General features: G+C 33.5%; 1 protein-coding gene across 6 annotated transcripts in view; it reads left to right on the plus strand.

Moving 5' to 3' along the window:
* fry (Protein furry) overlaps positions 1 to 13,296 on the plus strand; it is a 293,867-nt gene extending 280,571 nt beyond the window's left edge. For 3 of the 6 annotated variants that reach the window (XM_065503200.1, XM_065503205.1, XM_065503201.1), the window contains 9 exons: positions 3,497 to 4,392; positions 4,744 to 5,250; positions 5,316 to 5,867; positions 6,171 to 6,200; positions 9,620 to 9,667; positions 9,820 to 10,791; positions 10,854 to 11,099; positions 12,214 to 12,577; positions 12,655 to 13,296. In XM_065503200.1, the coding sequence (XP_065359272.1) occupies positions 3,497 to 4,392; positions 4,744 to 5,250; positions 5,316 to 5,867; positions 6,171 to 6,200; positions 9,620 to 9,667; positions 9,820 to 10,791; positions 10,854 to 11,099; positions 12,214 to 12,577; positions 12,655 to 12,845 (3,806 nt within the window). In that variant the 3' untranslated portion in view covers positions 12,846 to 13,296. The remainder of the gene's footprint in view (positions 1 to 3,496; positions 4,393 to 4,743; positions 5,251 to 5,315; positions 5,868 to 6,170; positions 6,201 to 9,619; positions 9,668 to 9,819; positions 10,792 to 10,853; positions 11,100 to 12,213; positions 12,578 to 12,654) is intronic. The other 3 variants (XM_065503203.1, XM_065503202.1, XM_065503204.1) reach the window with 3 other exon arrangements.
* Positions 13,297 to 18,584: the final 5,288 nt, after the last annotated feature.

Raw genomic sequence — 18,584 nt, forward strand, 5'->3', positions numbered from 1 at the left:
CCCAAAAGGCTTTTCTGAAGATTCCGTGAAAATTTTATCAAAATCGGTCCAGCCATTTTTGAGTCCATACGGAACATACATACATACTAGGGTGGGTCAAAATTTTTTTTCTAAAATTTTTGAAAGGCTCAGAGATAAAAATGTGCCAAATGGTGTAGCTAATATGTATATAAAATTTTATTGTATTGTTTTAAGTTTTACTGCTTCCGGATCGCGACTGATTTTTTGGAAAAAGTAAATTTTTTACACCACATTAATAATACATTTTTATGCGAAATAATATTAACTACTGATACCAATATAAACTTTTACCATTCAAATCCGGATTCTTACTGTTACATTTCAGCAGAACACATATTTACATATTACTTTTTTTTATAGAAATACATACTCTAAAAATCGAGTTTTCTACATTTTTCGATAGATTAGGGGAAAAGTGCTATTATTTATTTGGTTTTCATAATCTGAGAAGTGGAATAGTTGGAATTGTCCCTTATTTTTTTGTTTTGTGTGATTTAAAAAATAATATATTGCCAACCTATGCATATCTTATGAAATATTATGAGTGGACCATACTTAGCATTAAATATGAGAGGGAAACTAAAAAAGAGCCAACATATAAAGAAATAGAAGACATCGTTATTGGAAAACTGATATAAATATGGGAGAAATCGTCCATAGCTTCAGTATCAGAAGAATTAAGTATGTTAGAAGAATGAAGGTTATGATACGAACATATCATTTAAAATGTAAAAATCTTTTAAAGTCTCACCCGAAAATTCTTAAAGAAAAGTTAGAATATATCCTCTGTGAAAGCAAGACTTTGTTTGATATTTCGGCATGTAAGTGCAAAGATTTTCTGAAATGTACTTGCATTACACAAATGACTATAAGTAGCCAGATACTTATATTGAGCAGAGCATCTGAACATGAATATGGTCAGTCAGATTGTGAAGAAACAGATCAATTACAATTACTAACATTAAAATCTTTTTCTTGCATACGGGTTTATTACAAAATTGTTTAATTGTATATTCGTTTATTAGAAAAAAGATTTGTATGTTGCATATGAATGAACTGCCATTCAGATACCTGTTTCAACATATTGATGGTGGAACATCAAGACCACAAAAAATTTTAGGGGAAATTGGCATGGAAAGGAAATATTGGTGCCGTATTTCTAAGCTTAAAATGCCTTTTCATCGTTAAAAAATCGAAAATTCTTAATTTTATTTTTTTATGAGTTTTCCGCCCCCTGTTATGGGTTTTTGGAACTACTTTTGAGGATTTCAAAAAACGTCAATTGTATTAATTTTTGATGCAGAATCAATAGGTGAAATCATATTTGCAATATATTCAACCGTTTTTGCTCTATAGAAAAATGTGCTGTGAAAATTTTCCAAAAAAAAGAACGCCATTATTTTCATTTATGCAAAAACCTTTAGAAAAATTATGATTTTTTTTAAATTAACTCTAATGCATATACCCTTGCAACTCATGGCGAAGGGTATAAAAAGAAACCACATTTTTTTTTTATTTGAATGAAATTATTATTACAACTTACAAAAAATATTATTTTTATAGTTCTAATCAATAGTGATGAATTTATGAACCTTTTCCGGATACCCTTCCATTAATGTTTTTATAGTGCTTTCTGTCACTTTTGTTTAGTCCATCTGCGTTTAAAATCTACCACACTTTTGGACACCTTTTTTGTGCACTTCAATTCTGTTTTAACAAGAGCCCCAATATCTCTTCACTGGCCTTAGCTCCAGGCAGTTTGCTTCTCTTAGTACAAATAACACATTATTGCTCTTGTAGCATCGTCTTTTGTAAACATTCCTTGATTGATGTTAATTTCGGTATTTATAGAGCCCTTTGTAACAAATGTTTGGCTCTTTTTGGGAAAATTTTCTGCTTTTGGGTCCTAAACTTTTCAACAACATTCCCTCGAGCATCAGCAACCTAAAAATATTGCCCCGGAAGCTGCGAAAAATTTTCCATACGTACGTTGCGTCATCCATTATGCAGCAGGTATGGGGTTCCGAGGATGTTCCCTCAGGTTTGTCAGAGCCGGGTAATGGCAAAAAAGGTGAAGCACAGTCACCTCCTGTTCTTCAGTCTGCAAGCATGTGTCCCAATTATACAGTGTCCCGTAATAAAGGAGACAATTAGCCTTATTTGCTCACGACGGAATTCCATAAGTAGACGCGTCCTGCTGGCATCGTATACGGGCCACGTCGACCTCTTTGTAGCATAGGAGGGTTCATTGGTCAAACTGTTTGGTGCAGTCTCATATAGTTTCGGCTGTACAGTAATCTTCTATTTAACAAGAGAAATACCAAAATGCTTCATTTACCATCGCACTCCTTTTGGCCAATTAATCTGCTATACAATTATCCTGATTTCCAGGGATCATATAAGCGTTATCCTCGAATGTCTCGCTATCTCATTTAGGAATACCCGGTATTCCTCGGTTAACCTAGCCGTGAAGATACCCGCTATTCCGTTAACGGCCCATCGCTATCAGCAAATATACATAGTACATACTATATATGTATATCACCAGATATTCGATAATACCTCAATCAATTGGATGCACGTTAATGACAGTAATTTCCGCCTGAAGAGCAGTACAGAAGTTAGGTAGTTCTCAATATAGAAACCTCCACCAACCCTATTGCCCCGTTTTAGAGCCGTCAGTATATACCCTTATGACATCGTCAGGGGGAAGAGTCCGCGCTGCCATAAATCCCTGTTCGGAATTATAATATGAAAATGCCTATCGAAAAAAGGTGCCCATAGTAATTCAGTATCTTAGAATGCCCAAGGATGCCTTACCAGACCACAAACAGACAACATTAGTCTCACAGCAGAGTTGAGAGCCATTTGTATCACCATCAAATCAACTGGTAACCAGTTGATAAAATAGTAGAAAGTGCTTTAGAGGAGGTAGACCTTATAGCGCCTGCAATCAGTAAAGCGATAGTCCTTAGAACTCGTTCAACGGCCTTCCGGTGCGTAGCATTCTCCACTCCATAAAACAAGATGGATTTAACAACTGCTTTGAAGATCCAATTAATACCCTTCGGCGTAATACCCCAGTTAGTACCAATTGCCTTTTTACAAGAGTAGATGGCCACATAGCTGTTTCAAAAAAACTAAAACCTGTCACAATATATTCTTAAATATTTTTCAAAGGGAATTTGTAGCCCCGACCTTGGTACCGCCAATAGAATCCCATTTTTGGGATTTTTAAAAGTTTTTTTTAGGAATTGTGGGATTCTCAATAATAAATCTCAATTCTTTTCACTTCTGCTCACTAAGTGACCATTTCTAACGCTTGTGGGTGTTGAAGATAAACAAATAATGAAATACAGCATGATATCATAGAATATACTTACAATAAAATTATTAAACATTCAATAAAATTATAAATTTTCTTTTTAATACATCTTTTAAATTTTAAATTGTATTTCCCTTTCCGTTTTTTCAGTTTGGACAATAAAGTCAGCCGAACAGTTAAGCTGTTTCCTACGCCACATTGTCAAAGTGTTCGCCGATAGTTATCCTCAAGCTCGCATTGCCGAACGTTGGGCCCAGACTGCCTTACAATTGGGACTCTCGTGTTCCTCGCGTCATTATGCCGGACGTTGCCTACAAATATTTAGAGCCCTAAATGTGCCCATCAACTCCAGAATGTTATCGGATATACTGTCACGTCTGGTGGAGACGGTGGCGGAACAGGGTGAAGATATGCAAGGCTATGTTACCGAACTGTTGCTCACTCTAGAAGCCGCTGTTGATAGTTTGGATTCTGACTTTAGACCCTTGGATGTCATGAAGGATATATTCAAAAGCACTCCCAATCTCAATAACAAAGACGGCGGCCCCAACTCTATTTTATCGGGCGGCAAGAAGTCTCCCTCTGGTATGACACCGCAATCTCCCAACTTTTCCGTACAAAGTCATGCACGCAGCACAAGTTATTCGGTGTCGTATTGTACGCGCAAGTCCACAAATTCACCTTGTGATAAACAAGTCGAGCTGCGTAATCGAGCCACTGGCATAGATATGGAACGTAACATGGCTAAGTTTGGCATTGTAAGCGGATCAGCATTGTCACGTTCCCGCAGTGCTCAGAGTTTGAAAATGTTGGGTGATACTGCTACCCAGGATGATAAGATGACTATATTGGCTCAATTGTTTTGGTTGTCTGTATCTCTATTGGAGAGTGATTATGAACATGAATTTCTATTGGCTTTGAGACTGCTAACCAGAGTACTACATCGTCTGCCATTGGATCGACCAGATGCCAGAGATAAAGTGGAAAAATTACAGCAACAGCTGAAATGGACAGCATATCCGGGAGTGCACGCTTTATTGTTAAAGGTAAGTTTCAGAGTCAGAGTTTCGAATTAATTAATTCAATTTGAGCTTAATTCACTAAAAGCTTAAATCGGAATTAAAAATAGAAGCCATTCATTCGAAATGCTTTTATTTAAATAGTATTAATTCATTGCTTGAGTTAAAGAAAACATGATTCAATATTTAATGAATTCTTAAAGGAATGAATTCAATATGTTTGAATTACTAAGGAATTAAGATAACGAATTGCTGAATAGCTTAATGGAATTACTAAGATTAAATACTTAATTTGAAATAAGAATTCCTTATTTCGAACCATTGTTCCAAGTAAATTATATAAAGTTTCCGTTTTAAATTCTTTTATTTATATTTTAGGGTTGTACTCATACCTCTACCTATGAACCTACCATTACCCTGCTCTCACAATTTGCACCTTTGCTCAATTTGCCAGTCTGTGATCCCACACAGAGTTGTGCTTTCCCCATGAATGTTATAGCTCTCTTACCCTATATGCTGTTGCATTATGAAGATGCCAATGAAATTTGTATACGTAGCGCCGAAAATATAGCACAGGTTTCCTCAGAACTGGGTGCAAAACTGGAGAATTTGGGCACCGTTATGACTTTGTATAGTCGTAAAACATTCTGCAAGGAGTCTTTCCAATGGACCAAATGTGTTGTCAAATATTTACATGACACCTATGCCCACATGGGTCTACATATGTTGGCATTTCTGATAGAAATTTTGGAGAAGGGGCCACAACAGATACAGGTGCCCGTCTTGAATGTTATACATTGTATGTTGCACTATGTTGACTTGACACCACCTCAGGCTCAGACTATAAACGCTGATTTATTGAGAGCAATTGGCAAATATTTGGAGGTAAGACGTTACTAAATAATTTACTAACCAATACTCGAATTATAATAACATTTTCATTTATTTAGACCGCCAACTGGAAGGATTCCCTTAAAATTTTAAAACTTATTGTAACCCGCAGTTCGTCATTGCAAGTGGTGCCGCCCAGTGAGGGTGGTAGCGTTGGGTTTTCGTTCTCTTTCTATGGTACATATCCGGATTCGGATATGTTCTGTAAAAAGGAACTAGCCGGACGCACAATGGAATTTACCTTCGATGTCTCCCAAACTCCTTTAATCGGACGACGTATTCTACTGAAAACCGAAGATAATGCAGCCGCCACTAATACAAACGCAAATTCCGCCACAACGGGCGCTGCCAACCAGACAGCACAAAATCAAATGCGATCGAATACCTACAGTAATGGTTCTCATTTGCATCAACAGCCATCAGCAGGACATAACAACAGTAATGTTGGTACCCCCAACTCACCCCGACGTAGTGCTAGTTTATCACCAGCCGACACGGCTCCTTTGAGTGGCTGGAAACGTCCTTGGATGTGCCAAAGCCGGGTTAGGGAATGCTTGGTTAATTTACTAACCACTTGTGGTCAACGTGTTGGTTTACCCAAATCCCCTTCGGTAAGTATTTTCTTTTATGTTTTTAATATGCTGTACAGACTATATAGAAATACCTAAGAAATCTACATTTCATGTAATTAATTGAATTTAGATTTGTATGTAAATTAATATACATATTTAACATTTAGACAACTGTTCCTAATCCTTCTTTTTAGTTGCATGGTAACATTTAGTTCAATTTGTTTTTTATCAAAAAAAAAACTTACTTTTTTTTAAATAATAAATTTATTTGTTTAAAAAATTTTCCTCCCGTTTTGCCTCTGCCCTCTTTCCTTAATATGATCATACATTTTGGTAATTTAGGATGATTTCATAAACTCCATATGCTCCAAGGTAATAAACATTGTTCGTATGTAAATCGATTTTAATTTAGCTAAATACTATTTAAACTAGCCTTTAATGTAATGTCAAACTGCTGCACAACACACTATACTTTGAAATCTTTGGAACTGTTTCTTAGTTATTATTGATAGGATTTCTTATGATTTTTCTTAGTTTTTTCTAAAAAAATAAAAGTTTTAAAGTAGTTGCAAATGTGTTTGTTACAATTTCACATTAATTATATTTAGTTGTAGTAAAAAACGTATTGATCTCCGACGTATACTTTGGATTCGCAAATATTTTTGCCTTTATTTCAGATGAATATACATATACCGTGGTTTACAATACAATGGAAGCTTTTCCAATTATTTTACTAATAAGTAAAAATCCAATTCTTATGAAATTTCTATTTTTTTCGAATTTTATTAATATAGGGAGGAAACAAAAATGTTCGACAAGTCATCGGACCCTACCCATACCAAATTTGCTAAAGCTTGGTATACAGATTCTTTACAGTTATACACAATTTGAAGATGCTCAACAATTTTAAATTCGATTTAGTTTTTCTTTTATAGCAATTCAAACTTAAAATTTTATCGTTCAATTTTAATTGTAAACAATATTAGATAGTATCATAGTAATGCTTACATACATATGTATCCTAGTTTCAATACATTTTCCTAAAAAAACATTTCTTTTGAACACAAGATATTGAACCAAAATATTGTTATTGAACAAATATATATTTCAATAATGATATCTTCTAATTTCTAAAGATTTTCCTCTAATATAAGCCATTGTCTGGTTAATAACACATATAATATTCCGAAGGGACCATGAGGATATTTCGAGATAATAAGCATTTAGTAGATATTTCCAAACATTTCGAAAAATAATCAAAAAACTTCAAATATATTAAATTTTCTTAAATTTAACATAACGGTGCAAAAAACACCCGATCATGACAGTATAGGTTCGACTCTACTACCAATGGATAGTAAAACCCTATACTCAGTTCGTCCATTTTGGTGACCAATCTTTTTTTTATGGGCCCCAACGATTCTGAAAATCAGTGAGCCCTCAAAAAATTGTTTCATCAATTTTTGACCAACAGCTAATTTAGATTGGTGATACCGCTTAACTTTATATGGCAATAATATAGCTAAGAGTCCGCCAAACTAATTTTGTAAAAATATTCGTGCACTTTTTTGAAAAAAGATATGAAGAAAAATTCTTTTTTCACTTTTTTTTAGAATAACTTCCTGGGACTTCTAATTTTTACTAACAATATTTAGCAAAGTTGTAGCTACAGTAAAGCTGAACATATCAATGCATTCTGATCGTGTCTAGGCATCCTAAATAACACATAAAGATCACTTTGTACCTTATACATTTTCGTTTTTACTATTTTTTGACTTTACAACAACGATTTTTTGTTAAAATAGAAATTAAGTAGACGAATTTCGGGGTATCCTTCTTCAAAGGATGCTATTCATGCTCATTATTCACTTTCTGATAAAAAATGTAAACTTAATAAACTATTTATTATTATCGTATTGACAAAACAATGTAAACTTAGGTTACATTTTTAACAAAAACTGTTTGGCCCTTTTAGTGACTCAGTATTTTGTTGGATACTTAAAATGAACCAATTAAAGATTCCATTATCTCCTTAGAAATATTTAGCCATTCCCATAAAACCACATTTGATAAAACTTCTTTTTGATTCCGTATTTTGAGATCTACAATTTCCCATAGGTTGGAATCTCCAAACTAGGTGCATATTTTCCTCTTCTAAACCGATTTCAGACATAGCATCTTTTATGATATGAAAAGGGAACAGCCCCAACCCATAATCTAACGAAACTTACAAAATTTGGATTAATAATGGTCCAATTTTTGTTAAGATATTTGTTAGTCCTAATTGGGTGTATGAATTAAAAATGTGGTATTTACAATATGGCGTATCTTTTGAACGCGGGTTTTTGTTTTTGAAAAAAGGTGTCGCTGAAGCACACACTTATGGTGGATGTGTTCCATCGGTTTCAAAATGCGAAAGATGGCCCAGGACAGCCAAAAAAGGATGATGTCCAATAATTAGTGGCATTACTTCATTAAGATTGCTGTCAAACTTCAACTAGAGCTAGCAAAATCAATCAGCAATTTCAAAACGTTTTCAAGCAACAGCAGGGGAATTGGTTACCATATGAATTGAGAGACCGCTACAAAAGAAAATAATTTTTGCACCGAATCATTACATGCGATGAAAAATACATCCATTACGATAACCCGAAGAGATCGTATGTGAAGGCCGGCCAACCAGCCGAATCGATACCAAAGTCAAATATCCTTGGCCCTAGGGTAATGCTTTATATTTGGTGGGACCAAAAGGGACCTATCTATTATGAACTGCTGAAAGCTGGCCAGACCATCAGAGGGAAACTGGACCGAACGTAACTGATTCGTTTGAAACGAGCATTGGACGAAAAACGCCCAGAATATGCGACCAGACATGAAACCGTAATATTCCATCATTACAACGCACGGCCACATGTTGCAATACCTGTTAAAAACTATTTAGAAATAAGTGGTTGGGAAGTTTTGCCTAACCCGTCTGTCTATAGGCCAGACCTTACCCCGTCCGACTACTATTTGTTTCGATCGATGCAGAACACTCTCTCTGGGATACACTTCACTTCAGAGCAGAGTATCAGAAATTGGCTTGATGCGTTCTTGGCCTCAACAGATGAGCAGTTCTTTCGGCGCCATATTTGAATAAATTTATATTGTACGAATATTTAAAAAAAATAATTAAGTCATACACCCAATAATAATCTTGAAAATTACAGGTGTAGGTAAATATCAGATAATGACAGTGTATAGCCAATGCATTAACCTATAATTTAATGTATAATATACATTTTCCCAAAAACGGGGTCACAAAAAACGGTTTCGAAAACAAATATACAGTGAGCCTCAAAAGTGAGTAAACAGCAGCGAATTTTTTGATTTTTTAAGATCATGAAAATCATTATAGTCCGACTTAAATCTATATTTTTCACAACCAAAGATATTATTCAAGCCAATCTCTATCAAACCGAAACTTTAAAATTTTAATCATGGATAAATTTTAGAATTTTCATTATCTTAAAAAATATCCAATCATTTTTGGTGTATACTCACTTTTGCGGCTCACTGTATATGTTTCATGGAACAAGTAATATTGTTTTTCTAGATTAGAGTCGAACAGTTTCAAAGATAATAAAAACAAACTCATCCACTTATACGAAATGCTTTAATTCTAGTAGTTAGTTGTATTTGTCATTTGCTTGTGCCTGTGTTTGTCTCTCTGTCTCTGTTTTCGAAAGTCTTTCTATCGTTCTACAAATGTTTAAATTTATAATTTACTTTTTGCATGCTGAAATTTCCAGTCTTTAAGCCCTACGCTTCTAACTGGATCAATAATCACCAGACAAAGCGTAAGCCTTTTCAATACTCTTTCTAACAAATAAGATTATAAAAAAAAGAAAAATATACCAATAAATGTCTATTAAAGCTTTTTATGTTCCAAAAACTAAGTTTTATACCAAAATTAATCTTATTTGCTTTTTTGTATTTTTCGAAACTTTAGGTTATATTCAGTCAGTCTTCAGATCTAATGGAAAGACAGTCTTCGGCTGCTTCTTCCACTGAGGAGACTTCAGGTCCCCAGGGTGATTTAAGCAGTGGCTCACGCCGAGATGATGGCCAGCCTGATTTTACCGTATTCAAAGATTTCGATTTCTTGGAATATGAAGACAGTATAGCTGGTGAATCGACGGACAATTTCAATTGGGGCGTTCGACGTCATCAGTTGTTTGAGGGAGAGGAGGACATGTTTAATTGTGGTAGTGGCATGGGTGGCGGTGGTGGCACTGGATCCATTAAAGGTGGCCATTCATCGGCCTTAGAGGACAGCTTCAGCGATAAAACACCAATTTTAAGTAAACGTAGACGTCAAACAGCTGATGATTCTTCCGACGAAGAAGCTGAATCGGAATCACCCATTGACGAAGATCATCGTCAGTCCTATAAATCCACCTTTAATGTGGGACCACCAACTTCTTTGAGTTTACGGGAGAGACGTCGCAGAAATTCGGTGTCTCGCAGTGATACCAGTGGCTCGAGTGCTGGTGATTTAGGAGATATAACACCCTGCAATGCCTCACCTCATTTGCCGGGCATCATACGTTTTGGGGCGGCCGTACGCGATGAGGCCGAAGAAAACTGGCGCAAACAATTGCAGGCCATGTTGATAAATCAGCCTTCGGCTCATACCTCGGAGCTGTTGATGCAACTGTATCGTCTTATCAAAGAGTTGACATTTAAAACGATTAGTATTTCAAAGGAAGCGAAAAAATACTTTACCGGCATTGGTTCACAATTGGGCAATCGCATTTCCTTATTTACCGATTTGCTAAGTTCAAGAGCTGATCCGCCACGTGTTTGGTGTAGTGAAAATCAGACTACAACGCCCAGACTATTCGAGACGTTGCGTTTTAATGTACTCGAAATTCAAGAGCATCTGGAAACATTCTTTGATCGTAAAGATCAAGTCTTGGAGGTGGGTGTTAATTTTTTTTAAATTCTGAACAAACAAACTTATTTTCTTTCTCTTAATTACAGTGTCTGGACTCGGTTAAAACATCTTGTAAATTGTCATTGTTTAATGAAAATGATGTAGCAGCTTCTGGCATGGATTTAGCCACAACCTCCACCATTCCATACATGCCATTTGATCCGGCCTCCACGGAAGTTGTATTGGACTTAGGAAGGGCCTTGTATAAACTCATGTTCCAGCTTTTGCTGCTGATTGAATCGAATCATAAAATCAGCTCGAATGTTGTGAATCATTTTAGACAAAATGAAAATGTAAGTTAAATTTTTTTTAACATCTTAAGTTGTGTCGTTGTTTATCGGCTTATACTGAATTAAAGAATCAAAGAATCTGTGATCTTATTAAACAAGAATTTAGCGTGTGTCATCACAACATCAGAAACGAAGTGTAAAAATTGATAGATTCAATTTAAAAAAAAATGATCCCAAACACCTCTAGAATTTGAATGCAATTACAATGCAATGAGGTATCTGTTTTGAAGTAGCCTGTCCAATCGTCAGATCTCAATCACATAGAAAACCTGTGGAAAATTGTAGGTCGCTTGTTATATGGGAATTGCAAAATATTTCAAAGGAGACGATTGAATCTTTAATTGTTTAAATGTATCGAGACTGAGATGCAATCACGTTTTTGTTCTATATATTTTTGAATTTAATTTTGCCCAAAGTTATGCTCTTTATTTATGGACCGCAACGATTTGTGGCCTGGGTGTCATTTTTGCAAAAAAGTTTCTCAGGTTGATATCTTGCAAACAGTTCGGAATTTTGATTTACTGTCTGAGGCAAAGTTGTAGCCCTTGCCATAAAGAACAAAAATTGTGAACATCAAAAAAACTTCATCTTCAAGATCAAAATCACAAAAAACTTTAAAAATTTCGAAATAAATTTGTTTAAGCTGCCTAAAAGTATGCTTCAGTTTATAATAATTTAATAGTTTATGGCCCAAATGGCCCATGTGTTCTAGAGATCTTAGGTACATTTTTGTAGTTGAATGTTTCCTTGAATTTTGAACGGTTTGCTACCTATGGACCTGAACAGGGGAAAAAAGGTAAACAAAATCGAATTTTTTTAAGTTTTCTGCGATTTTGATCTTGAAGATGCAAGTTTTTTGGATTTTATATGTTGCCTCAGAGAGTAAATCAAAATTCTAAACTGTTTGCAAGATGAGCCTGAGAAAATTATCACTTTTTTACAAAAATTACACCGAGGCACCAAATCTTTGGGGGTCCATAAAATAGTGCATACTTTGGGCAAAACTGGGGAAGTGGGTCGTTTTTTTGGTGTTTTATCACGTAGTAGTGTCCTTATATGGTCATTTTTGTTTCGTGTTGCACTGTGTAATAAAAACCTTTTTCGTTTTATTTTTCAGATGCATGACATATCGGATTTATACGCTTTAGTACGTGATGCCTTAGTGCGCAGCATAAGTGAGACTGAATTGGAGACACTCGATACATCGACCTCAACTGAAGGCGAACATACACCCACTCCATCGCCTGGCATACCCATGTCGAATGAGGAATTCGAAACAGCATTACACGAACTAATTGATGCTCAAAAATGGTCAACGGCCATAACACATGTGCGTCAATACAAACGCATCACACAAATGACCAGTTCAAATTTAAATCTAACCATATTTTCGTATACAAACCTGGATAGTCGCTTGAAATATGATGAAATGTCCATTATATTGAATGCATATGCACAAAGTATTATGAAAGATAGACAAGGTAACATGAAATTTCAACACCATTAAACTATGAATCATTAATTAAAGTAATATTTCCATTTCCATTCATGTTTTCAGAAGCATTTATTGTATCCAAATCGGATTCGGAATTATTTGAGGTTTATGCCATCTTATCAGAAAATCTATATCATGTTTCAAGTGCTTTGACCACCATGGAAATAAATATGAAAAGCTACAGCCAGAACCATGGTTCGAGTTCATCTCATGTTTTTCGCGGCGAATCTAGTGATATAGTGACAAATCTCTGAGATGCTGCAACGTTAAACTAAAACAGAATTCTTCACATATTTTACTCATTTTAATTATGTTTTTGTTATGAACAAAATTTTCATATACATATATATAACAATATCCTCCATTAATTCATTAAAAAACCAAACAAACAAAAAAAAAAAATTCCCGAACAAAATTATGTTAAATTAGTTTTATTTTAATTGTTTGTGTTAAATCTATTATTGAAATTAATTAAATGCGTATTTAGTTTTATTTTGTGTTATTCGAAGTTATTATTACCTTAACGGAATTTTAGTTTATGTTTTCGATTAAATAATTTCATGAAAATAAATGGAAGTAAAGATTTTTAAATTTTAAGATTTCATATATTCGTTATAATTATAAACAAATACAATTCAGCTAAATACATGTATTTATTACAAAAAATAAAAGAACTTTAAATAAAAGAATACAATTCATACATAATTTTATTAAAGTTGTTTTAATCAGATATGTAAAGGAGATTTATTTATAAATGTAGTCATTTAATCGAGCTAAACCGTTTTATCAGTTAAGCTCTTGTTTAAAAAATAATTACTATTGAACCTACAACAACCAATATTTTTCAAATATTTTTACCATTTATTGATTTTTAATTGATATATATTGATCAAAAACATATTGTCAATGACATTTTTTGAGCGTATATCAGGCCTGTTCTGAAATCCACGTGATTTCAAATCGCTAATCGTTTTTAAAGCACACGTGTGATTTGTGCCTGATTTCTAAATCACACATTTTAATATTTTTCGGTGTGACATTGTTGAAAAAAATATCGTCCCCTCAACAAAACAATAGTGTATTAGCATATCTGTGAACTTTTGACAAAACAACTTAAGTGGACTGTTGAATTTATCGATCAATATTTTATTATTTGTCCTTGAATAACTTTATTATTTGTCTCAAAGAATTACACTAACTAGGGTTGCCAGTTTTATTTTTGCAAAAAGCGGGACAATTGTAAAAATAGGTGAAAAATGGCGGGATTTTCAAAACTTACGCGGGACAAAATATAAAAAATTATACCTCAACTATCTGATCATCTTTTGAGACCAAGAATCAAGCCAATATCGTATACTCTGTTCCAAGGCGTATTAACAAGGTGAGTGCGTCCCGGCAACAAATACAACAATGCAAAAACAACAGGCAATTTGTTTTTGTTAAAATGTACGGTAAATGTCAAAATCAAGGCGAATTAAAATATTACTATGTTATTTACAATAACAAATGTAAACATAAACAAAGTTTGACATATAGTGTACATAAAACCACAGCGAATTAAGAAACAGCTGATTTTATGCACTCACCTTATTAATACGCCTTGCTCTGTTCCAAAGTGAAGCGTATTCCAGAGAGACCGTTCTGCTTCGATCGAAACAAATAGTAGTCGGACCGAGCAAGGTCTAGACTATGAAGTGGTCTAGGCAAAACTTCCCAACCACTTTATTTTAAGTAGTTTTTAACAGGTACCGCAACATGTGCCCGAGTGTTGTCATAATGGAATATAACAGTTTCATGGCTGGCCGCATATTCTGGGTGTTTTTCGCCCAATGCTCATTTCAAATGAATCAATTGTGATTGACTGGTCAGATATCAGCAGATCATAATAGATAGGAATCTTTTGCTCCCACCAAATACATAAAAATAGCGCCATGAATATTTGGCTTTGCAGTAGATTCAGATGATTCACATACGATCCCTTTAGATTCGGGTTATCACAATGGATCAATTTTTCATCGCAAGTACTGATTCGATACAAAAATGATTTTCTTTTATAGCGTTGAAGCAGCATTTCCGACATAAAAAATCGTCTTTCAAGACCCAATTTCCCTGCTTTTGGATGAATCCTGCTGCCTGCAAACGTTTTCAAATTGCTGATTGAGTAGCTCCCAATGATTTTGCAAGCTCTTGTTGAGTTTGACAACAATCTTCATGGTGTAATGTCTCCAATTCTTGGTCTTCAAACTTTTTTCGCTAGGTAGATAAATTTTTAATTATTCTGAGTCGATTGATCATTAAAATCCATTATTTTTGAGCTACACAAACATATGTAGAAATGCTGTTTTATAATTTAACATAGATTGAAAAATAACTGGTTAAGTATACGAACTCCTGTGCTGAATAAATATTTAGTTCTTTAAAACTAAATATGAAGTAGTTGTTAGATGTGGAAAATTATAAAAAGCGGGGATTACTGGAATCATGACTAAAAGCGAATAGTGCTATGATGGGAGCTATGACTATTTATGACCCGATCGCTATGAAATTAGATCATGTTTTTTATGTATATATGATAGTTATTTGTGTTCAATTTTATGTGTATATCAACATTTTCAAGTGATTTATGCACGTTACAGATATTTTCGGAATTGGGCCTTATATGGGAGCTATGACTTATTTTGAACCGATCGCCATGAAACTTGGTTGTGTTAAGTATGGAGCGATCATCATAAAATTAGGTGAAAACTAATTTGGAGAGAAATTTTTGTAGATACCTTTATGTATTCCACATTTATAACGGATAAAGTCCAATTTCGGGAGGACATTTGTATGGGGGCTAGGTGAAATAATGGACCGATTTCAGCCAGTTTCAATAGGCTTCGTCCTTGGGCCGAATTAATTGTATGTACCAAATTTTATCGAAATATCTTCAAAATTGCGACCTGCACTTTGCGCACAAGGTTTACATGGACAGCCAGCCAGACGGACGGGCATCGTTTAATCGACTCAGAAAGTGATTCTAAGTCGATCGGTAAGGTGAGTTAGACTAATATTTTTGGGCGTTACAAACATCTGCACAAACGCATACTACCCTCCCCACTATGGTGGTGTACGGTATAAATATTTGGTAATTTTTACCCGTAGATATTGATTTGAAATTAATGTCAAGTTACCTTTAAGGTAAATTTATCTACTGGGTATTTTACACCATAGATATCTATTTGTTGAAATTATGGGCATAAATCAGAAATAGAAAATAACAAAAATCAACTAACTTTTTCAAGCAGAAGACACCTCTTCAAAAATTTATCATATATGAAATTGAAATTATCCATTTATGAAATTTATTACAAATTTCTTAGCAAAGTGTTTACAAAAATGAGCCAGTGATTGGAAATCGACAGCCACTTAGCTGAACATTTACTATAGCCAAATTTGTCGCTTACGAGGTTTTTGTAAAATTTAAAACACAAATTTCTGAGTGAAAATTAACATTTATTCTTATATTTAAAAAAAAAAATAATGAGGTTATTCATTTCAAAAAAATGGAAAATTAAATTAAAAATTAAAATTAAATTTTTACACTTTTGCAAAAAAAAAAATAAAGAAAAAGAAAATCCAAAAAAAAAATTTGTATTTTTTTTGTGGAATTTTGTTCATGTTGTGTAAAAGTGTAAAGAAATCAGAGTGCACAGTGGGGTAGAATCGGAATTTTTTTTTAAATAAATCTGGCATTTCTAAACGGCTGGTCCGATCGGTATAAAATTTGACGTGACCGTAGCCAAGGAGTATTCGAGTTTAAGTTATTAAAATTGATCCTACAAATGCTCCAGGGGCGGCGCTATGGGGACACAATGTAGGGTACCTTCGACATGTAAAATTTTTAAACACGTGCCATTTTTTTGTTTCCCATCCGATTTCAAAGATTTTTATATTTTTGGAAAGCGCTCGGCTAGGTCAAAGATTTTTATATTTTTGGAAAGCGCTCTGTTAGTCTTGAAAAAACATGCTTGCGTGTGCTATTTATCTGTTCTAATTTTCGAGTTATAGGCATTTAAAAATTTAAATTTTAAAATTTGGCCATACCTTGGTCCGCTATTTTAAAAATATAGGGCGTAATTTTGGACCGAATGGACTCGAATTTTTTTTTGTTAGTTTTACAACTAAATTATCAATAATATACAAAAGATTTCAAATCAATATCTATTATGGATCCAAAAATAAACGATTTTCAATTTAAATATTAAAAAAATAGTAGATTTTTGCTGTTTTTTGGGCGAAAAGGTGACATAACTCTTTTTTTATTAAAAAAAAAACTTTCTTTAAGAACGTATAACAATTTTATGTTTCTCTGTAAGGTATCTTTACGGAGAACATTCTATGTCGCCCCTACGTCCGTCCTTCGGAATTTGACCTATTTTTTATCAAAATTTCTTCTTTGGGCCACATGTTCTAAAATCCCAAAGCTGGGATCAGAAAACGGAAATCAGCTTTAGAAACCTTGATGTGTTCCCTATTTATCGCCAAAGTATTTTCCCAGCCCCGAAAGAAATGTGGACCCTATAGGCAAAATTGTAAAAATACCATTTTTGGGATTTTCGCTCCAATTTTTAGGAATTATTCCCTTTGACCTTTTGACAAGTTTTTTAAAACTTGTTATTTAGAATAACAAACTTTAAAAACGTTGAAAATTTGATTGAGTTTCGTTAATAAATAAAGATTTTATTACATATTACATATTTATTGAGTTTCTAAAACTAAAATTTATATCAAAATTTTAATAGGATTGCAAATATTAGGAACAAATATGAAATCGGATGGGAAACAAAAAAATGGCACGTGTTTAAAAATTCTACATGTCGAAGGTACCCTACATTGAGCCCCCATAGAGCCGCCCCTGGAGCATTTGGCTACGGTCACGTCAAATTTTATCCCGATCGGACCAGCCGTTTAGAAATGCCAGATTTATTTCAAAAAAATTTCGATTCTGCCCCACTGTGCAGTGTAATTTTCCATTTTTTTGAAATGAATAACCTTAATATCATAATCAACTTTTAAATTTGTTACAGATTTATAAAACAAATTTTGTATGGAAATTCTGTTTTATATATCTTTTATTTATAAAATTAAAAAATGTATACAAAGAACTTATAATTCGCACTCGTTCAACAATACTGTATTAACTCAAAATTTTTAAAAATTCACTTTTTGCAATAAATCAACTAACAACCTCAATGTCTATCTACTGTAAAAATTTCAACGTATTCCGATTACTCTTTCATCTCGAAAACCACATTTGAGACCATTTTCGTGATAATTAGTGACTACCTTGTATCAACAAAAAGGTATTATTATGTGTTAATACAAAAATTTAAATAGAAATACATCGTATATTTTCATAAAAAAATGTATTATTTTGAATTGAGCCTTTATTCAAGTTAAAAATAGTCAAATTGTTTTATTTAAATTTGGTTGTATTTTAAGTTGATACTGTTTTGTTCATAAAATAATACAAAAAAAATATCGAGAAGTTTCAGAAAAATGGTATTAACTCAAAAAATAGATTTATTTTGCTATAATTGTAAAAATTTTAATGAAACACAATATAAATATATTTTCAAATGGAATTTGCTTACAATGATGTATTCGGATTTTCAAATTCTCTTAAAATGTAATCACAAACAGTTTTTGCCCTCTACTGAATATTTTAAAATTTTGAGTTAATACAGTATTGTTGAACGAGTGCGAATTATTTATTTCACTCTTTTTGATAATTTTGCACCATAAAACCTTAAAATTACATATTTACACATTTCCCATATATGCTAAGACATAACTCATGCCTGGGCAAAAATTCAGTCAGAACTTTGCCAAAATTGAAAGAAGAATTTGGCAAACATGAAAAAATTGCTTATTTTTTCATATCACATAAAATGCAAAATCAAACATGTTTAAAGTTATGGGCAAAACCATTTACTCCTTTACTGATATTT

Source organism: Calliphora vicina, chromosome 3, assembly GCF_958450345.1.
Source record: "Calliphora vicina chromosome 3, idCalVici1.1, whole genome shotgun sequence".
NCBI lineage: Eukaryota > Metazoa > Arthropoda > Insecta > Diptera > Calliphoridae > Calliphora > Calliphora vicina.